The sequence below is a fragment of the Parus major genome, chromosome 17 (genome assembly GCF_001522545.3).
Source record: "Parus major isolate Abel chromosome 17, Parus_major1.1, whole genome shotgun sequence".
In the NCBI taxonomy this organism is placed as follows: Eukaryota; Metazoa; Chordata; class Aves; order Passeriformes; family Paridae; genus Parus; species Parus major.
Window position 1 is genome coordinate 5,563,511 of NC_031785.1, and position 20,376 is coordinate 5,583,886.

At 52.2% G+C, this 20,376-nt stretch overlaps 3 protein-coding genes and 1 long non-coding RNA gene across 12 annotated transcripts; 2 read left to right on the top strand and 2 right to left on the bottom strand.

Moving 5' to 3' along the window:
- Nucleotides 1-278: 278 nt before the first annotated feature.
- On the bottom strand, nt 279-9,821 carry LOC107212067. 3 transcript variants are annotated; one of them, XR_004499693.1, is made up of 3 exons: nt 9,724-9,821; nt 3,145-3,257; nt 279-1,326 (listed from the first exon to the last, which is right to left on the bottom strand). It is a non-coding gene; the product is annotated as an uncharacterized LOC107212067 (long non-coding RNA). The 3 variants fall into 3 exon arrangements; XR_002002316.2 differs by lacking the exon at nt 9,724-9,821 and adding an exon at nt 3,744-5,208; XR_001524388.2 differs by lacking the exons at nt 3,145-3,257; nt 9,724-9,821 and adding an exon at nt 1,761-1,917.
- On the top strand, nt 1,931-11,948 carry KYAT1 (kynurenine aminotransferase 1). Of its 4 annotated transcripts, none has more exons than XM_015644865.3 (14): nt 1,931-2,041; nt 3,514-3,635; nt 5,749-5,807; nt 6,757-6,907; nt 7,162-7,311; nt 7,664-7,750; nt 7,847-7,975; nt 8,325-8,445; nt 9,068-9,144; nt 9,369-9,458; nt 9,803-9,989; nt 10,177-10,253; nt 10,420-10,506; nt 10,924-11,948. In XM_015644865.3, the coding sequence occupies exons 2-14, from the start codon at nt 3,552-3,554 to the stop codon at nt 10,990-10,992; spliced, it is 1,368 nt and encodes a 455-aa protein (XP_015500351.1). In that variant the 5' UTR covers nt 1,931-2,041; nt 3,514-3,551; the 3' UTR covers nt 10,993-11,948. The 4 variants fall into 4 exon arrangements, 3 of the variants coding, with proteins under 3 accessions (XP_015500351.1, XP_018863987.1, XP_018863986.1); XM_019008442.2 differs by lacking the exon at nt 1,931-2,041 and adding an exon at nt 2,189-2,276; XM_019008441.2 differs by lacking the exon at nt 1,931-2,041 and adding an exon at nt 2,385-2,480.
- A 695-nt stretch (nt 11,949-12,643) lies between these two features.
- SPOUT1 (SPOUT domain containing methyltransferase 1) lies at nt 12,644-17,422 on the top strand. 2 transcript variants are annotated; one of them, XM_033518511.1, is made up of 12 exons: nt 12,644-12,739; nt 12,843-12,885; nt 12,975-13,094; nt 13,235-13,523; nt 14,346-14,435; nt 14,546-14,595; nt 14,758-14,888; nt 15,285-15,357; nt 15,718-15,816; nt 16,417-16,519; nt 16,797-16,944; nt 17,050-17,422. In XM_033518511.1, the coding sequence occupies exons 1-12, from the start codon at nt 12,692-12,694 to the stop codon at nt 17,122-17,124; spliced, it is 1,269 nt and encodes a 422-aa protein (XP_033374402.1). In that variant the 5' UTR covers nt 12,644-12,691; the 3' UTR covers nt 17,125-17,422. The 2 variants fall into 2 exon arrangements, with proteins under 2 accessions (XP_033374402.1, XP_015500354.1); XM_015644868.3 differs by having other exon boundaries at nt 12,646-12,739; nt 13,364-13,523.
- On the bottom strand, nt 14,521-20,159 carry ENDOG (endonuclease G). 3 transcript variants are annotated; one of them, XM_015644870.2, is made up of 4 exons: nt 19,668-20,159; nt 19,078-19,187; nt 18,106-18,410; nt 14,521-14,676 (listed from the first exon to the last, which is right to left on the bottom strand). In XM_015644870.2, exons 1-3 carry the CDS (start codon nt 20,157-20,159, stop codon nt 18,128-18,130), a joined length of 885 nt encoding a protein of 294 aa, XP_015500356.1. In that variant the 3' UTR covers nt 14,521-14,676; nt 18,106-18,127. The 3 variants fall into 3 exon arrangements, with proteins under 3 accessions (XP_015500356.1, XP_015500355.1, XP_033374404.1); XM_015644869.3 differs by lacking the exon at nt 14,521-14,676 and adding an exon at nt 17,745-17,990; XM_033518513.1 differs by lacking the exon at nt 14,521-14,676 and having other exon boundaries at nt 17,745-18,410.
- Nucleotides 20,160-20,376: the final 217 nt, after the last annotated feature.

A 20,376-nucleotide genomic window follows, 5' to 3' on the forward strand; every position in this document is an offset into this window, starting at 1 on the left:
CCCGCCGCCATCTTGGGGGTGGGCACGGTGACACGGGCCCAGCGCCATCTTTGTGCAGGGCGCGCTCCATAGAGGGCGGGTGGGAGGGGGGGGAATGAGGGCGGCGGCGCCATCTTGGTCCCGGGCCGCGCTCAAAATGGCGCCAGTCTTAAAGGAGCCTCCTCAGCTCCAGCCTGAGAGCAGCTGACTGCTGTGAATTTTGTGGTGCCAGAGAAAAGTGATTCACTGGTAGTTATTTTTAACTTGTCTGACGCAATGGAGGACACTGTGCAGCATAATTTCTTTTTAAATTCATAAAGGATGGTTCAAAGGCATTTGTTGTCATTTTATTAGTGTACATCAGGCGGTTCTGAGTGGTTAAGTGCAGCCAATTTTAACTTGTATACACCAGTGATGTCTGTAACAATAAGTGTATCTGTGACTTTCTAGGAATGTTATGAGTCTTGGCAACTTCCTGTAGCCACAGGCACAGGACCTATACCAGAGGAGCTGGGATCCCAGTGCCAGGACATAGCGTTGTAGACTCTTTATCAGCTCAGTGCAATAGCTGTTTATTTCTCTTTTTTTAACTCAATGCTAATTCGGAATTGTTCCTGTCCAGATACATTTGTTAAATTTAAATTACCTGAAGAGAAGAGAGTCGTAACTTTCCTTGAGTTTTACAGTAAGAAGTACAAGGTCAGATGTGTCCTTTACATGACCAGCATGTAAAGGATCTGACCTCATCCAGAAATTTCTGCTGAATTTCAAGAGGGCATTAAGGTCAAGTTTCATGATACTGTTAGACCAATATAACGTCTAAATCCTGACAGAGAAGGTGGAGGCTTGTGTCCATCCCTTTTTCTCCCTGCTCCTCCCTGCCCACCTCTCTTTTTCCTTGCAGGACCTTTTGCCCTCACATCCACCCTGAGCCAGTTCAACTCATGGACCTGATAAAAAATTAGCCCCTTTTCTGCCAAACTGGCTTTTTGCTAATATATTTAATCAATTAAATAATTAACAAGCTCCGTTCAGGGGCAAACAACAATCAGGGAAGGCAAAAGGCTGGTGGAGGACAGGGCAGAGAAAGCACAGGGGAAAATGCCGCTGAGCCATTCGATGGCTCCGGATGTGATGTGAACATTCTTACAGAACCAACTTTTCCTTCCATCTGTTTGTTTCGGTGTTTGAGTTAAACAGAAATTTAGAAAACAGTTTTCCTCTCCCTGCAGACATTCTCTCCTGCTTAATCACCTCAGGGATGCCTGTGGGATGTCGGGTTGGGATTGGTAACCTTTGGCACAGCAGATGCAGCTGCTTCCTCTCCCCATGGCTCACTTTTTCCTGCTGTGAAAAGGGAGACACAAATTATTCAGGAGACTTACACGACCTGACTCATCGGTGCAGGTCAAGCCTTGTCACAAAAGTAAGAGGGAAGAGAGGGCAGTTTTCTCTCAACACCTCCCAGCAGCAAACTCTCAAACACCGATGGAGAGCTCAGCTCCCGCATCCCCGCACTGAAAGCGATGCTATCCCTGCCCGGCCACCCACAGCCCAGGGGTCGGGCAATGCTGCAGGATCTGCTCTAGGTTGTGTCGTGCCAGGAGGACCTTACGCTTATCCCTTCCCTTCTCTAATAATATTAAGACCGCAGGATGAAATTTTGGAGAGGATTTTGACTTAAAAATTCAATTTTCAAAACGACAGAAGGCTTCATTCAAAGGGAAATTCCCTGCCATTGCCATGCTAAAGTATTTACAGCCAGACCACAAAAAATATACCGCTATGGTTATGCCAGCATGAGCTTCCACCTGAACACCAAGCTGGGTTATTTCTGCAGGCAGCCAAATCCACGTGAGCCCACAGAGCCCCTTCCCGGTAGGCTGTTCCCCGGCAGGGCTGCAGCTGCAGCGCGGCCTTCCTGCGGCCCCGGCGGCTCCTCCCAGGAAGTGCCCGCCGCAGCCCAAGCCTTTCGGGCAGAGGAGAAGGCAGGATGTGTGCCAGGGCAGCCCGGGCGCCTGTGCCCGGCTTTGCAGCGTAAAGCAGCGTGGCCCAGCTCGATGTAAGTCGGTTTTGTCCCCGCTGTCGCTCTGGCAGCTGCTTTGTGCCCAGCGTCAGCTCCTGCTGGTGCTGCTGCTGCTCTCGCCCTGTGCCCGCCCCGGTCCTGCGCTCCTCCTGAGGCACATCCAGGGACAGCCGTGTCCCCAAAGCCTCCCGGGTGCACCCCCGAGCTGCCGGGGGACGGCTTGAGGAGCACCGGGATGGAGGAGACGGCTGCGACCCGTGGGCTGGAGGTGGTGAGTGACCAGTCCCCGAGGTGACCTTCTGGCTGTCACCTCCAAAATCCGCTGCTCAGTCCGGTGCACCCTTCCAGAGTGCGCGGTGTCCCGGTCGGCTGCTCCCCGCTGCTGCCCCCAGCCCTGTGCACAGCTCTTACACAGCTCTGCTGCAATCTGATAAAGCCTTTTTTACTGCCACACTTTGGTTCTGTCCCCTGCAAGGTAGGTCCCTTTATTACAGGACTCCAAGGTGGAGATTTCATAGTCATGAGAGATATGATGATCCCATTTTTCCATAAATTGTGCTATTTTTTCCCACTTGGAAAACAGATGTGAAACCCACTGGTCTTGGCTAGCAGCTGCTTTGCACTTTTTTTAGAAATAACAAAGGATGCTGACACTGGGGACTTGGTTCCTGCATGTAGGGATGGAAAGTGCCCTTAGGAATATTGAGAGCGACCTGTGGGCTGGTAGCCTCCAATAAAATTAAGAGCTTCAAACCTCTTTTAATTAATATTTTGGCAGATTATTCATGGCTGGTCATAGTCCAGGTGCATGCATCCTCCAGCCTCATTGCTTTTATCTCAAGTACTTAATAAAACATTCACTTATTTTAGTTTAAAAACTGCATGTTTAAGTAATGCTCTAGAATAGTTGAAGGAACCTGAGGTGAAGGAACAGGCTGCATTTTAGACACGGAAATTAATTTGTTTGGGGCCTTGAAGGGAAGATAATCTCCAAAATAATTTTAGCAATAGAAGGTGGCATCCTGTTAATTGGAGTAAAACTTGTGACTAAACCAGAGCTGCAGCAGCTGAGAGGCCAGACATTCTCTGTATGGGCCAGGAAAGTGCTGTTAGGGAGGAAGGGCAGAGGTAAGAGTTACCTGGGCCCAAAGACACTGGATGGGGAGCTGATGCTGAGTACTAAATTCCCAGAGGATGTCCTCTTGCTGGTGTCCATACCACTCCCATCAGTGCAGAGGAAAGTGGGGGAAGCCTGGATTGGGAGAGAGAAGGCAGAAGTTATGGCTGCCCTTGTGATCCTGATTCTGTGTGTCACGGGCACAAAGTACAGCCCCAGCACTGTTGGACATTGCAGTGACGACACACAAAGCAGCTCGTTTTGCCTTTTCCTCTCTGTGGCAGAACAACCTCAGCTTTGGGTCTGGGCCTGCCCCATCCCAGGTACCTGTTTGCTTTAACCCTGTGGTGAAATTGTCTCAGCCCTCTCCTTTGTCTCTGGGGAATTGCAGGTCTGTGTCTGTAGGAGTGAGGCAGCAGGAGCCGTGGCATGCTCAGGAGAGTGGGACTGTCCCTGCGTCACTTCTTACTGGGGAGGAACAGCAGTGCTGGACATAGCTCCTGCTCCAGAGAGGTATGGAATGCCCAGTGGGACTGCACCCTGCACAGGGCAGCTCACCTTGGCAGTAAGGGCACACCAACCACATCAGGAAAAGCCACTTTGGTGCAACTTCCTCTGTACCTGCTTATTTCCAGGATGTGTGTTTAAACAAAGGATCCTCATAAGTAAGGGGATATCCTTCAGAGAGGGGAAGGCTCCTTTTTTGTGAGGTTGCTTCATCTGATGGTCTCCACTAGAGCCTCTTGGCTTGCAAAGTACTTGGAAAATATCAGCATTTCACTCAGAGATCCCAATGTAGAGCAAGGGAGTCACACACAGCGGAGTCAGTGGTGGAAGACCAAGTCTTCTGCACTGGTACTCAACTCTCCTGTGTGGCTGCCAGGCAAACTCCACCTTCTGTCTGGGGACCTGAACAGGCTGAAACAGATTTGAGGGCTGCATGGTCCTGAGCCTGTGTTGCTCTCCAGCAGCATTACACACAGGCTGAGGATAGGATGGGATGGAGAGGACATCAGGAAAAAAAAAAGTATTTGTTATTTCTGGTCCTGAAGCAGACAAAGCCTTTCATCAGACCTGGGAATTTCAAGGCTTAAGGCACCTTCTTCCCACTGATCCCCATCACACTTGGTCATCTGTTAAATTCTCTGACCTACAGCAGCCCCACCTTGCAAGAACAGCACCGGAGCTGTTAATATTTTACCTCCAGATATCTTTTACTTCCCAAGCCATAAATCCTTTTGCTCCCACCCAAATCAGCTCAGGCATCAGGTCTTGTGACTGCAACAGCCATGAGCTTGTGCAGAAAGAAAGAGGAGGGGAGGGGAGGGGAGAGGAGAGGTGAGAGGAGAAGAGATCGGTTGCCCTGAAGCCAGTGACTTCTGCTTGTCAGTGGCTGGCTGCCTGGCACCAGGGTGAAGCAGAGTCCACCTGGTGCCCTCTGAAACACAGGGCTCCTCTGCAGGGTGTTTGCAAAAATCTCTGGTAAGGGCTGAAGCTATATATAAATCTAAGGACCTCAGTGAAAAATATCCTTGGGGAACTAACCAAATTCTGGTGCAGTGATGTGGGAACAGCAGAGCACAGACCCCTGCACATCCCAGCTCTGCATCTCACCTCAGCTGCTTTCACATGCCTTCCTTGTTCCAGTTCAAATGTATTTTATTTACAGTAGTGATAATGGTTTTCTTGACTCATTGCTTCAGGGCTGCCCTCCTCATGCCCCCACGCTGGCTCTTTTTGGTACACTGAGCATCATTTGTCTCCAGTTTGCAGCCCCTTCCCTGTCTGGGTACCTTTTCCCTGCTCTGCTGAGTTACTAAATTCTGTCTGCCTCTTTTCATCATCCTCATTTTGAATTCCCCATAAAGCACATCTAACTTTCTCCCACTGTGCTTATTCAACTGGAAGGAGGGTTTTGCTTTCAGTGTTTCCTCCTGTCTTTCCACTCCCCTGAGCCATGATGTACATGGAAATTACAAACCAGTCACAGCATGGTACCTCAGTGTCTCTCTACATCACACTGACCTCTGTGCTCTGCTCTCTCTTACCTGTACCTAGTTACTGCTTGGGTTTGACATGGACTTTAAATAGAAATCCACACATTTTACAGGATCTAGAGCAAGCCCCACCACCAAGCACTTGGTCAGGACAGAAGAGTATCTACTTCTGCTACTTTATAGAGCAGCATGGAATAAAGTAGTTTGTTCTTCTAGGAAAAGGGGGTATTTCATGGCTTGTAGAGTAAGGAGGTCCTTCCCTTGAAGATGGAGAGGTTATGGAAGGTAAAAGCCTGAGGTCTGGGGTCCTTGGCCTGGCTGTTAGAGCACAGCTGAGCTTGAGCCCATGACTAATCCCAACAGGTAATGAGGTTTAAGACACTGCTGTCTCCCCAGGGAGTGTACAAAAGCTTCTCTTGTTCATTTGTTTTCCCAATTCTTGTTGAAACTTGTAAGTGAAACAGAAACCACTGCAACAGTATTACTGCTCTAAAGTCAGTCAGGAACAGCCCATGAAGCAATATTAAAGGGCACACCTTCTGTTGGGAAAAACTTCCCTGGGGATGCCACAGCCCCTTTGTGGCCTCATTTAAAAGCTTCAAACTCACTTTCTTTCTCACTCTCTGCAGGCAAAAATGTCAAGGCCAGTGCAAGCTCGGAGGCTAGAGGGAATAGATAAAAATATCTGGTGAGTTAAAAGAATTATCTGGTTTACCCAGGTGGTAGATGTGGTTTCAGGTGTCCTAAAACCAGACTGAAACCACAGTAGCCACACAGCACAGAGCAGAAGTTTCTGCTCAACTGCTTTGCATGTGCTCAGGAAGTACATCAGAGTAAGGTTTTCCCAGAAGACTTTATTGTGGGTCAGTTCTGTACCTGCAGCTCTCACTTCATGATGTATCAGGTGTTTTGCACCACTAGGCAGGCAGAAGCATCACCCTCCCTCCGACCCATCCACCCAAATGATCCCAGTGGCACCCAAATCTGAGCCAAATATTTGCTGCACACTCGCTGCAGCCTGGCACCTGCTCCAAGCTTGCCTTGGGGCACTGAAAGCAGAGAGGCAGGTGAAGGGCTGCTGCAAATACCACTCCCATCCTGCCAGGCACAATGTGGCATTGGGAAAGTTGCATGCTGGAAGAGGAGATTTAAATGGTGTTTCCCCAAGGCCCTGCTATGCCTGGGTTCAAGCCACAAACTGCCAGTGAGCTGGCTGTGGTTTGGTTTGAGATGAGCAGTGAGTACAGCCCACCTTGCCCTCTGCAGAAGCCTTCACAGTGAGTGAAGGTGGAAATGAGCTGCTAAATTTTGCAGAGCTGGTATGAGCTTGAAAACCTCCAAGTCCCCTCGTACTCGGTCCAGTGTGATCAGAAACACCACAGGCTTTCAGCTGTGTCCACACACTTGACCACAGGAGCTGTTTCCTGAGAGAAATCCAGTGCAATAGTTCATCATCCTTGGTTTAATTGCAACAGGTCTGAAATGACCTGTGCTTGGTCCTGCCTGCTTGTGAGCAGCAGAGTGGCTCTGCAGGAGGGATACCAACCCCACCCCTTCCAAAGGGATGCTGCGAGCAGACCTGGTGCCAGCACACTCCTCAGACCCTCTGAAAGTGCTTTTGTTTCCCTTCTTTCCAGGGTGGAGTTTGTAAAACTGGCTGTTACCTACTCCAAGGTGAACCTGGGCCAGGGCTTCCCCGACTTCCCTCCACCAGACTTCCTGACAGAGGCGTTCACGAGAGCCCTCGGCGGGGGGAACCACATGCTGCACCAGTACACCCGTGCCTTCGTGCGTGGACAGATCTCCCTCCCCAGCACTACTCCCTCACTTCCCATCACCCTTGGCTGCTTCAGAGCTCATCAGGCAGCAATAAACAGGAACAAACATGAGGCAAAACTCTCATGCCCACTGTTCCCAGTAACTCCCTGCTTTACTGGGATGTTTGAAGCAGCTGGGCTGGAAGAAGGGCTCCCCTTCCAAAGGTTCATTCTTGGTTTAGGAGTCTTCTGCAACCCAGTTCCCACCCTCCTCTCACCCCACAGGGCCACCCGCCTCTGGTGACAGTCCTAGCCCAGTTTTTCAAGAAGCTGCTTGGACGAGACCTGGATCCTATGACAAATGTGATGGTGACTGTGGGGGCATACCAGGCCCTGTTCTGCTGCTTCCAGGCTTTAGTGGATGAAGGTGATGAGGTAACCCAAGATTAGGGCTTGTTGCACTGGCAGCCTTCCCCCAGGTGACTTGCAGGCTGGTTTTCATTGCCCTTTTCCAAAGCAAAACTAGTTTTATGCCCATTCTGCAGTACTTGAGTTTCCAAAGGAAGAATTTTTTTGCTGCAGGGTACCACCTCATTTCTGGATAAAGCAAAATAACCCTTTTTGCCCTGAGTGGTGGTGTCCTTCCTGACACTCCCCACAGGCAATGCAGGTTTTCCATTACAATATTTAAGGGGTTAAAATGTCCTGTCCCTCCCATTGCACTCTGCACTCCTCAGGGAAGGTCTGAGCAGGACCAGGAGGATGCTGACATGTTCCTTTTTTCAAGGTGATAATCATTGAACCCTTCTTTGACTGCTATGAGCCGATGGTGAGAATGGCTGGGGGGACACCTGTGTTTGTCCCTCTGAGACCGGTGAGTGGGAGGAGAAGGGAAGAGTCACAGCAATCAGCAAAGAGGTGAGTGGTAAGCAAAGTGCAAAGCAAACCAAGATTCCCATGTTCTCTCTAGAATCCTCCAAAAGATGGAAAATTGATGTCTAGTGCAGACTGGCAGCTGGACCCAGCTGAACTGGCTTCTAAATTCAGTGAACGGACAAAAGCCATCGTCCTGAACTCACCCAACAACCCTCTGGGCAAGGTAATCAGAAACACTACAGGCTTTGCTGCTGGCCATGCTGGGCTCTGAAAGCTGCTGGGGTGCTGCAGCCACATTTGCAGTGCAGCAGTGACTCAACCTGCCTTGCACACAAGGGAAGTGGGTGTTGTGGGGGCTTCACATGCTGTGCTCAATCTCCTGGTGCTTTTTAGCCTTGTCTTTTGTGCCAGCAGTGCTTTTGCCTTGTTAGACCGCTTCAGCCAGCTCCTACCCACCCTGGCATGCAAGATGGTGCCAGGAGGATACACACAACCTTCAGGGACAAGCAGGGACAGGTAGGGGCTCAGAAATGCTCCTGCTGTAGCTCTGCCACACTCTGTGCCTGCTGCAGGTGTTCAGCCGTGGGGAGCTGGGGCTGATTGCAGAGCTGTGTGTGAAGCACGACGTGCTGTGCATCAGCGACGAGGTGTACGAGTGGCTGATCTACGATGGGAAGCAGCACATCCGCATCGGTACGGGGCTGGACTGGGCTGGGCTGGGCTGGGCTGGGCTGGGCATGGGGATTGCACTGCACTCCTGGAAATCTCAGGAGCTGCCTGCATTCACAGCTGTACTAGGCATGAATCCCCCACTGGAGGTATTTTGCTGCACTTCAACCCCAGCCTCCAAACCAGCTCCTAAACAGAAGCTCTGACTTCAGAGCCAGTCAGAGGGGAGATCTAGAACATAATGGCTCCAGTGAAACTCCAGGTTTATTCCCCATGCTTTGTAAAGCCACAGTTTTCGGAGTCTCTCTAGTTTCAGGAAATCCATTTCAACATGATTTGAGCCTGTTCTTCTAGTTGGGAGTAAGATGCCATCACCCTGATGCAGGGTGATGGTGCTTGGCATCTCCAAGAGCCCCTGGGGCTGGGTACATGACTGTGAAAATGCTTAATTAAAAAGAGATGCTCTTGAGAAACCTGGCTGCCTGCTTGGGATGTGCTTTGAGGCTCATCCAGGTGAAAGATGTGCTGTGAACACAAAAGATCACCGTGGGTTATGGTGGACAGAGAGCTCCCACGTGCCAGTAATGCAGCCCAGAAAGGAGCATGCTGAGCTCTGCCATTGGGGCTTCTCTCCTTTCATTGCCAGCCAGCTTGCAAGGGATGTGGGACCGCACAGTGACTGTCGGGAGTGCTGGGAAGACCTTCAGTGTCACTGGATGGAAGGTAAATATCCCATGTGGCCCCTTGTTGTGTCCCTATCCCTGTCCCTTTGCCATGGCACAGCACTGGGGCCACGCTCAGCTTTGAGCCTCAGGGTCTGAAAGTACCAGAGGTGCTTCATGAAAGTTCTGTGTTGAAAATACAATGAAACCATCACAGGCACAGAAAGGGGAGCCTGAGCAGGTACCCAGAGACTCAGCATCTTCCTCCTTCTCTCCTGGCCACAGGTGGGCTGGGTTGTGGGACCCGATAGGCTGCTGCAGCACCTTCGTACTGTGCACCAGAACTCAGTGTACCACTGTGCCACAATTGCCCAGGTAAGGCAGCTCCCTGCACCTGGCCCTGCAATTCCCAAGCCCTCAGAGCAGGGCTAAGAGATGGTCCTTTTGCCCACAGCTGACCTGAAAGGCACACAGAAGTGATTTGTGGTGCCCTGGAGAGACTCCTTCCTTTCTCCCTACAGTTGCCCCATGTCTGGGAGAAAGGGGAGAGTCCAGCCTGCCTGGAATATATTCCTTATCTTGCATTGACAAATCTAAGGGGCAGTTCAGAGGGGGTGGAGGCAGAGAGTTCCCTCATCACCTGTGAATTGCAGGAACTTCAGTTCCCAAGAAGGCCTTGACCATCTTCCCACTGGGCACTGGCTCCTCTCTTCTTCCAGGAGGCCGTGGCTCAGGGTTTCCAGAGGGAGCTCAGGCTCTATGGAAAACCAGAGAGCTACTTTGTCCAGCTGCCCAAGGAGCTGCAGCAAAAGAGAGACTGGCTGGTTCAGAGCCTGGATGGTGTGGGGATGAAACCCATCATCCCTGAGGGCACCTACTTCCTGGTGGCAGACATCTCCCAGTTCAGTGAGTCACCTGCAGTCCTGCCCAGGTGGGCTGGGTGTGGGGGGTGGTACTGGCAGGGACAGGAACCATCATCAAAGCAGGGGTGGACTGCATGTTCCTCATCCAAGCTGCAAGGATGTGGGCTTGGTGCTTGGCTGAGGCACCTGGCAGCTGCCCCAGCCTCTGTCCTGCTGTGCTTCTCCTGCAGAATCTGATGTCCCTGATGTCCCCAACTCAGATGAGCCCTATGACTACAGATTTGCAAAGTGGATGGTCAAGAGCAAGGTAAATGGGTCTGGTCCTTTCTGCTGTCTTTGGCCTGGGTGGGTTTGTGGCCACTGTGCCCAGCCAAGCTCATGAGGGGGCCTGGAGTTCACCCACACTGGGGCACAGCAGGCTGCAGGCCAGCCCCAGAGCAGGAACCTCAGCTCCACCTGCTTTCCCTTCCCAGGGGCTTGCGGCCATCCCGCTCTCCGCTTTCTACAGCGAGGCCCACAAGAACAACTACACCAATTTCATCCGGTTCTGCTTTGCAAAGGTGAGATACGTGACAGCACTAAGGAAAGCAAGGTTGGGACTAATAATCAGGGCTGGTTTAATGAGAGAAATGCTAAGAAGAAATGCAGGATGCCTTGGGCGTTGGAGCCCCACCATGGCATCCCAGCTGGAGCAACCACTCCTGCAGACACATGAGCTGAGCTGGGGGCAGCAGATGTGCCAGGGCCATCCTAAACTTTGTCCCATCAGCATCCTACATTTCTTGGCCAAGGAAGGGACTCTCTAGGTGCCCCTTCAGCTGCCCAGTGGCTGTGCCTGTCCCACAGATGGCTGTGCTTGTCTCATACAACCTGCAATGCTCCAGAATGAGAAAAGGATTTTTGTAAAAAGAATGGCTGCAGTGAGAGGGAATAGGATTTGGCTGGGAGCCACTGACCAAACCTGTGGTATTTTTTAGGAGGAAGCTACACTGAAGGCAGCAAATGACATACTGCAAAAATGGAAACAGGAGAAAACCAGCTCCTGAATACACTGGGAAAGAACCAGGCTGTCCTTGGTCTTCATCTGCCCAAACTGTTCTTCTTCACTTGTCTACAAACTTGGATATGTTCTTACTTCAGTGCTTTCAACAACATTTTCTGTCAAATTTCAGACAAATTTTTAAGTTTTTTCCAGGCCCAGGGCCTGGGGAACATTTTCAGTCACTGTGAAATTATTTCAATAAGTGACACTTTGTGTGCCCTGACAGTATTTGGCATTTCTTATACGTAAAACTTTGCTAATCAGTTCTGGGATGCATCCAGCAACACACAAGGAGAGGATGGCTCCTGGGGTCTGTCTCACCACCAGATTCTGAAAAGGTGTTTCAGGACCTGCCTTTAAGGCTGTGCTGGTTAGTGTGGCTTGTCTTGTTTCACCGCCCCACTCAGGGCAGCATTTCCACCAGCCCTCACATTCTCACAGGACTAAACAGTATCACCAGCTAGCAGTAGGGTGACTCCTATGATCCTGATGATTATAAACCAAATGAAATTACATTTCCCATCATAAGCTATTTTCCCACTATTTTTTTTTCTGTGCATCTTTGGGGAAGATGACCACAGAACTGGTTTCCCCTCAGGAAACAGGCTTTCACCAGTAGCCTGGCTATTGTGGAACCTTCCTAATTACTGCCAGCACTTTCTCAGGGCTTGGCAGCATCATCCAGGCTGCAGAGCAGAACCTTCTGGCCTTTGACAAGTGCACACAGTGGCAGGGGAGGATGGGTACCATGGCCTTGGCTGCTCCTACTGCAGGCAGCCACCACAACCTCCCACCCAATGAGCTGGTGAGGTAACATGAGCCATTCTGGAGAGGTAATTCTTGCATCAATTTCAGCCTGGATAAGAGTGTAAAACATCAACCACGCAGGAGTTATGTGCAACAGACTGTGCAATGAGTGTTTGTAGCAGTTAAATTATTAAAGTGGAATTACTGCAATCATGGAAGAGTAAATGTCTCTGTAATGACTGCAGGACTGATGGAGTTCTCCTTGAGAGCTGCCTCATCTGTATTGGGTCCTGTGATGGTGGCTACTCGTCCCACTCAGGCTGGTGGGGAGAGCTCTGTATTGGGCTGCAGCTGGTGATAGCAGTCCCCTTGGAGGCAGAGCTGCATGGGCCAGCAGGAGGGACGGAGGGAGGGAAGGAGGTAAACAGCCACCTATCTACCTGCCTTTCCTGGTGTCATATCTCATCTGCTTGCTCAGCCTGAAAAGTCTGAAAGTGCTGCTGAAAGCCCTTTTGCACCCATATATGTGCCAAACATGGAGAGAGTCACAATCGCTGAAACAGACAACCGTGCAATTAGATTGTTAACATGAAGACTAATTGCAACAGCCCCACATGCGTGGGCTCTTATCTAGGCTATGACACAACCTGCAAAGGGCAGGGTGCATCTACCTATCGTCCAGAACGCAGGCAGGGCTTGTGCAAAGACAGGCAGACGCGAGTGCCCAGGTTTCACACCCCCACATGGGAACTGTGATTTTCCTCGGCTGCACCCAGCGCTGCGCTGGCCGCTGAGGTCACCCATCCTCTCGCGGAACGCGACCGACCCTGCTTAGCTCCGCTGCCGCGCGGGCCGGTAAAACGTCGGCCACGTGACCTGTGTTTCCGCCCCCTGGGCGTGGCCTGAGAACTCCGGCCAATCAGCAGCAAGGGGGCGGGGCCGGCAGCGCGGGGAAGATGGCGAGCACGGAGAGTGGCGTGGGAAAGCGGCCCAAGGGTTTGGAGGTGCGCGGGGGGGTCCCGGGTCCAGCCCGCGACCCTGAGGGGAGCCCGGGGTGTACCCCGGCTCTGACGGGAGCCCCGCGGTAACGCGTGCTGTCCCCCGTAGGTTGAGGACAGGAAGGTGGACTGGCGGCGCTGGAAGCAGGAGAGTAAGAAAGGCCGGGCACACATGGGGGCTGGGGCCGCTCGGAGCGGTCACGGCGCGGTGTTTAGCGCCAGGCGCTGTTCCCTCTCCCAGGGAAAGCCGAGAAGAAGAAATGGAAGGAAATTAAGCTGCTGAAGAAACTGGATAAACAGCGGATGCGAGAGCTGGCAGAACAACAAGCCCAGACGCAGGAGGAACAGAAGGAGGACAGAGGTGATGCCGCTGTGATCCGGTGGGGAGACCTGGGTGGAAAATGCTAGAAAGTGGCTTTTAAAAGGCAGTAAGTGTTACCTATCGATAGGAAAGCTGTTACTTCATAGATCCGATGTAGATCATTTCACATGCCCAAACAGGCACGAACACTGGGCAGCAAACCACTGCACTAGAAATCTTTCTTAAGAGAAAACGTGTGATTAAACCTAAGGAACAGCAGCTGCTTTTCCCGCAGCACAAGTGCCCAGCGGCTCTGTGCCTGTCCCTAGGCCGTCAGCACACGCTGAGCGTGGCCCTGCCCGGCTCCATCCTCAACAACGCGCAGTCGCTGGAGCTCCGCACCTACCTGGCGGGACAGATCGGCCGCGCATGCGCCATCTTCTGCGTGGACGAGATCGTGGTGTTCGACGAGCACGGCGAGGATGTGAAGTAAGGCGAAGACTGAAGGAGAGCGTGCTTAGATTAGATTTTAGGAAGGGATTTCTTCCCTGTGAGGGTGATGAGGCCCTGCCTTGGCTTTTGCAGAGAAGCTGTGGCTGCACCGTCCCTGGAAGTGTCCAAGGCCAGGTTGGACAGGGCTTGGATTGGGATAGTGGAAGGTGTCCCTGCTCATGGCATGATCTTTTAAGTTCCCTTCCAACCTAGGCAGTTTATCTGATTCTGAAGGAAGAGCCATCTTACTCTGCACAGTATTTCCTCTCAGCTTTCTGTTCCTTCACTCTTATTAAGCCAAGTCCAGGAAGGAACTGCATGTACCTCTCCCCGGTGCCAAGATTATGGGGACCACTATATCCCAGGGAGAAAGATGTTGACTTAGATCATTTATCACAACATGGGGTTGACAAAGCAACAGGATGCTGAGTCTCCTGTACCCTTAAACCTTGCTGTGGAGGGACAGGACATGCCCTGTATCCTTACAGAAGATGCTTTGCTATCCTTCAGTTTTTCATTTGTACCTGTATCTGAGTTAACTGGCCAGGACATGCAATCCTGGGGTGTCAAGCTCAGTAGCATCCAAATACCATGTCACATTAATACACAAAGATCAAAAAACAAAACTGAAAAAGATACTTGGTTTATGGAGAGAATTCTGAGGATGAGTTGTTAACAAACTGCCTCTGAAGCAGCCCTTTTATAAGGGTTAGAGGGGAGGGATGTGCTGCTATTGTCAGATTAAGAAGCCAAGCTTGGGTTTCTGGAGACCGGACCAATCTCATGCTGAGTTAACAAGCTGCTTGCTTTCACTTTCAGGAGTGTTGAGGGGGATTTTGAAGGAATTGGGAGGAAAGGCAAGGCTTGTGTGCAGCTGGCTCGGATCCTGCAGTACTTGGAGTGCCCTCAGTAAGTTTGCTTTTCTCTATACTCAGCTCCTTCAAGTCAGAACAGGGCTAGAATTGAGATCCAGATTCCATAAAAATACCTTTTCATCTTTCACCTTTTTCTGGTGACAGGTACTTGAGGAAATCCTTTTTTCCGAAACATGCAGATCTGCAGTTTGCAGGTAAGATGGAATTGTCTCTCCTTTCTGAGCTCAGTCTCATGCGTGGGACGGCCAGGACTTTTCCCCAGTTTGGTGCTGGACCTGAGGAGGAAAGAGCAGGGGAACACCTGCACCTACAGCTGTGTTTTCCCTCCAGCACCTCTTTGCTCTGTGCTGTTCTAGGGCTGCTCAACCCCCTGGACAGTCCCCACCACATGCGGGTGGACGAGGACTCGGAGTACCGGGAGGGCGTCGTGCTGGACCGGCCAACAAAGCCAGGCAGAGGCTCTTTTGTTAACTGTGGGATGAGGAAGGTGTGTCTGTTACCCACACATGCCAAAACAACTTTCCTTGTCTCCCTGACAGATTTGAAGCGGGTAGGGTGGGTGTTGCTGGGTTTATGAAGGCTGCAGTGGGCTGGCAGGGGGTTTAAGGCTGTTGTTGTCTTGTTCTTTCTGCCTTGGCAACATTTGTGGCTTCCCAAGCCCCAGCAGGCCCCAAGCATTCCAGCAGGTCATTGCTTTCCTGCTGAACCTTTGAGTAGCAAAATAAGCTTCAGACTTCAAACTTTCAAGTCCTTAAGACACACAGAGCTCCTCATTCCAGCTCCAGGCCAGAACAGACCCCCACTTCCTCAAAGGATTCCCTTCTTTCCCCACCTTTCCCAGTCCTTTTAGAGTATCTGGTGCTGATGGTGACTGTCACTGCAGGAGGTGCAGATTGACAAACAACTGAACCCTGGTCTGCGAGTCACCGTGCACCTGAAGGAGCCTCAGAATCCAGGTAATCCATGGCTCCAGTAGCATCTGCAAACTTCAGTCCTGCAGCAGCTGTCCTTCCATATGACAGGTTTGAACAGTTCTGCATGTTCCCTTCACTCCATACACGAATTTAGTAACACTGTTACCATGCCTCCCTCAATAATGGGAAAGAATTGACATCTCTCTGACCAGCAATAAACAGCCCAAACACACTCAAGCTTTCCAGAACTCAGCAAATTTCAGAATACTTTTTCACATTCTGGAAAAAGAGAGTGTGATGTTGCACAGCCAGTCAGTGCCCTGTTCCAGGAGAAGCTGCTGGCACTGGCTAGTCAATCTCACCAGATCACAGGGGCTGTTAAACCTCTTTGATTTCTTTCAGAAGCCAAAGTGCAGAAAGGCACCGTGGTGTCCTCGCACCATCCCCGGACAGTCTCAGGCTTGTACTGGGGTTACAGCGTCCGCCTGGCCTCCTGCTTGAGTGAGTATCCACAGAGATTCTCTGTCTGGGCTTCCTCACCAGTCTCAGGCTACTGACTCAGGCATCTTTGTCCTAGAAATCTCCTTGTCCGAAGGGCAGCTTACACATGCAGCCAGCAGCCATGTGGCAGTCAAATTTTAGGGCTGAAATGAGGCATGAACTACCCCAGCCACCCTCCAGGACTCTGCCCTGTAACCTTCACTCACCATTGCTCCAAGTGGAGCAAGAGCAGGAGATGGTGCCCTTCTCTGTTTCCATGGTAACTGCATCCCACTCATTCACATCAGAGCCAGAAGTGAAATTTGAGTTCAAGAGACCTGGAAAATTCTTTTTCTGTCTTCTGGTTGATTCGACCTTGTAGGAAGACCGTGAGCTGTTAGGGGGCGGTCTCTGGCACCTGTCTTCAGCTTTAAGGAAAAGGATGTGGGAGACTCTTGCAGCAAGGGAATTATGTGGGAAAGAGGAGTCATTTTGTCTCCAGATGCACTTTTGGCACTGAAAACAAGTCCTTCTCCTGCCAGCACTCAGCCATGGAGTGTTTCAGCCTGTCCAGAAGGCACATGGGACACAGCAGCAGTAACCCCAAACTCTCTTTTCCAGGTGCTGTCTTTTCTGAGTGCCCATTCAAGGAAGGCTATGATCTCTCTATTGGGACTTCAGAGCGGGGCAGCTCCGTGGACCAGGTCACTCTGCCCTCCTTCAGGTTTGTGTCGTGCCTGCTTGGCCCTACTCAGAGCTCCCAGTGAGGGTGGTGCAGGCAGCAGAGCAGGGGAAATACCCCAGAACAAGGTTGATTATTTTCCTGTTTCTCTGGAGTTGGTAGCAGGGACTGTCACATTGGCCAGATGCCGTGGGGCTTTGGTGGGGAGGCAGCTGCAGTGGGCACCATCAGCAACAGCTCCCTGCTTCAGCAGCACACAGGAGCTTGGACACAGACCTGGACAGTCTGCCCTCTCACCCTGTTCTTGTGCTCTCCCCAGGCATGCCCTTGTTGTGTTTGGAGGCCTTGAGGGCTTGGAAGCTGGGGTTGATGTGGACCCAAAGTTGGATGTCACTGACCCAAGTGTCTTGTTTGACTTCTACCTGAACACGTGTCCCAGCCAAGGCAGCAGAACCATCCGGACAGAGGTAGGGCTGATGGTACTGGCTGTGCACAGGGCAGTGCTGGGTGTCTGCCTGTGGCAGAGACACACATGGCCCAGGTGTGCTCTGACTGGCCTGGCTCTGCTGCAGGAAGCACTGCTGATCTCTCTCTCTGCGCTGAGACCACACATTGAGGAGGCTGTGAAGACACCCAGAGACAGCTGAGGGAATGGAAACCACTGACCTGCCCTTGGAGAGGTGGCTCTTCAAAGGTGGGGTGCTGGGCAAGTCACTGCAGGAGAGCAGCAGGACCAAGGCAGTGAGACTGGAGGTGGCAGTGCTGCCCAACCAGACATTCACTGCTGCTGGGAGCAGCAAGTCTGTGCCCTCCTGCCTGCATGTCCAGCCAAGGGCTGTTTGCTGCTTCCCAGCAGCTGGCACGAGCCTGGCAGCAGACTTGGTCTCAGCAACTCAGACATCTGGGGTGGGAATAAAGCAGCATGGAACCTCAGTTGCTGTGAAATCCAGGTGTGTCTTGGTGTAGGCACACTCTGCCTCTGGAGCTGTAGCCTTCAGACTGAAATGAAGTCTGAAGCTGTTCTTGCCTCAGCCTGACTTCCCCCAGCCCCCCTTCAAGGCTTCATCCTTCCCAACAGCAGGAAGGGCTGGAGCTTCAATTGAGCTTCAGCACTAAAACACATCATCAGTCTGGCTCCATCTGTGATGCCTTAAGCTCTGCCTATAGTGAGCCCAGACAGGAAAGCAGCTGGAAAAGTTGGCTCCATCCTCCCCTACTCCTGCTGAGATATTCAGAGCTTTGGTGAGAGCAGATAAGAAACAACCAATACCATGGGTGTTCAAAACTTTACTGCTAAAACCATCTTCTGAAAAAAAACAATGGTACAGTTCTTTGGCCACAGGAAGGCAGGAACTTCTCTCCTCCCTTGGCACCCATCTTGCTCCCTTCCTTCCCTGCTAAACAGCAACAGTTAGTGACTTCCCTTTGTGCCTGAGTGAGCCTCACACAACTCCAAGGCAGCAGTGGTGCCCTTGAGCCTCCTCCTTGACCACTCTGGAGACCTGCTGTGTGTCTGTGTTTCAGGTAGGCACAAGGGGAAAGGTAGAGAGAAGCACATGTTTGAATCTGAATTCCCACATTTACAACTGCATAAGGAAATCATTCTGCAGGTGACTGCCAGTCCCTACCTGGATTTGTTCTGGTCAGGGTTCAGTGCTTTCCAGCTGTGATGGCTTTCAAGTTACTTGTTCTCCTGAGGATGTTTGGGACAAAGAGGAGCCCTGAGGCTCGCTCAATGCTCTCAATGGGAACCAGGAACCGCTCCAGGGGGATTTTATCATCCACAGGGCTGTTGGGCATCACATAGGAGCGCAACTCAATCTCCCCACTCTCCTTTTCCAAGATGAGCACCTTGAAGAAATGGGTGGGGACAGCCACGTTGTTCTTCCCAATCACCTGGTACTTCACATACATCTTCCCATCAGCCTCCATCCTGCACCAACAGCAACATCCCAGGTTATCTCCTAGTTTGGTGTCACTCCACCCCCTCAGTCCTCCAACACCCCCTAACTAAGCCCCCACCAACACAAGGCAGCAGCTCTGCTGCAACAGGGCTGTAAAGCATGGCTGGGGCAGCAGCTACGTGACATGGTGAGGGTGAGCTGTGCATTGGGGCTGCTCCCACATCCCCCCCCGCTGGCTCTCTTTAACAGACTTTCCAAGCTATTTCTTGCTGCTGAAGAGATCTCAACATGAGACATCTGTTCTTTGGTGCTATGTGGAGATCTTTGAAAATAAAGCTGTGTCCTTGAGTGGAGCAGCAGTCCATGACATTGAACCTGAAAGCTTTATTCTGCAGTGATGGGGTCTGCAGTGTAATTGGTAATCAGATAATCGAAATTGTTAAGGACTGCAAACAAAACCAAGATGGTTATACTGCAGCTCAAGAATCCTACTTGACTCATGAAATAATCATCTAGATGGGAAATACATAAACTAATCCTAATCCTAAAGTACATTTCCACAGAACTTCTGCACAGCTGGTCTCACCTACTGAGATGGCCCTTAGTTGATCCCTCCTGTCTGGTCCCTCAGCCTGTTTTCTTTTGCCAGCACGAGGCATCTGCTGGGTGCCTGTCCAGCTCAGCCCTCATGTTTACCTGGGCAGGAAGAGGGGTCCTGTGCAGACGTAGACATTCCTGTTGTTTCTTGCTAAGCTTCTGCAGTACTTCTCAAGGTTATTCCAGGCATTCTGGTTTAGATGAGGATTCTAGAAACACAACCAGTAGTCAGTTGCTGGGGTATTTCCTCACTGTTCAGAGTAACTCCAACTGCCTTTTCTGTAACACATCGCACAGAGCCCCAGGCACTTTCCATGTGAGATCTCCATTATCACCTCTGTTTTGCCAGCTGTGGTGGCCTTATTTGTACACCCAGCACAGAACCCATTGCCTAAGGCTGCAATTTTTTTCAAGTGTTCATCTATCTATTTAATTCTGCTCCTGACAGGAGCTGCACTGAACGGGGTCTCTCTTTCTTGGCTTGACAGGCACGCAGGCAGGTGCATTTGCCGGATCCCCGTTGTTAAATTTAGCAGGGAACACGGCACCTCCGAGTGACTTTGGCCCCTCTCTGCCTGAACTGCTGCAGGCACAAACACAGCGACGCTCCCGGAGGGTTTCCCGCAGAGAGCAGCGTCTGCCCTTGAACGCAGGCAGCTCCGGCTTCCCCCGCAGGGCTGGGGCCGTACCTGCGGGGCGATGTTGCTCAAGTAGAAGGTGTCCCGCATGGCCTTCTGGCTCCACTTGTGGTTGGCGGCGGCGGCCAGGTGCCCGCGGTCGAAGCCGCTGCCGCGGTAGTCGGCGTTGGTGGCGCGGTGATATTCGTGCACCGAGTCGTCCTCCTGGAAGTCGCAGGCGGCGCGGTCCGAAGCGCCGCTGAGCGTGTCCCGGTTGAGCTGCTCGATGACCCAGAGCGCGCTGCGGCTCCGCGGGTCGTAGCACAGCACGTAGGACTCGCGGCTCCGCAGCTGCGCCAGCCCGGGCAGCCCGTACTTGCTCAGCTCGGTGCGCCCCGAGCCCGGCGGCGCGGGCAGGCTGGCCGCTGCCACGGCGGGCAGCACGGGCAGGCGGGCCAGCAGCCCCTCGGCCGCATCGCCCCGCTCCCGGTGCTCCCGGCGGGCAAGGGCCGCCCCCAGCCCCGCGCCCACCGCCAGCGGCAGCACCCACCGGGCCCGCAGCATGGCCGCTCCACCGTGCGGCCCGGCCCCGCCTTAAACGGGCAGCGGCTGAGCCCCAGGCAGCCGCGCTGATCCGGCGGCATCGCCGCTTTAAGGGGGGAGCGCGCACAGCGAGACCGGCGGGCGCACCTCGATCACGGGCCCGCTCTCCTGGGGAACGGCGGAGCGGCTCGGGACACGGGCACAGGGACACAGCGATCAGCCAGGGGAACGGCGGAGC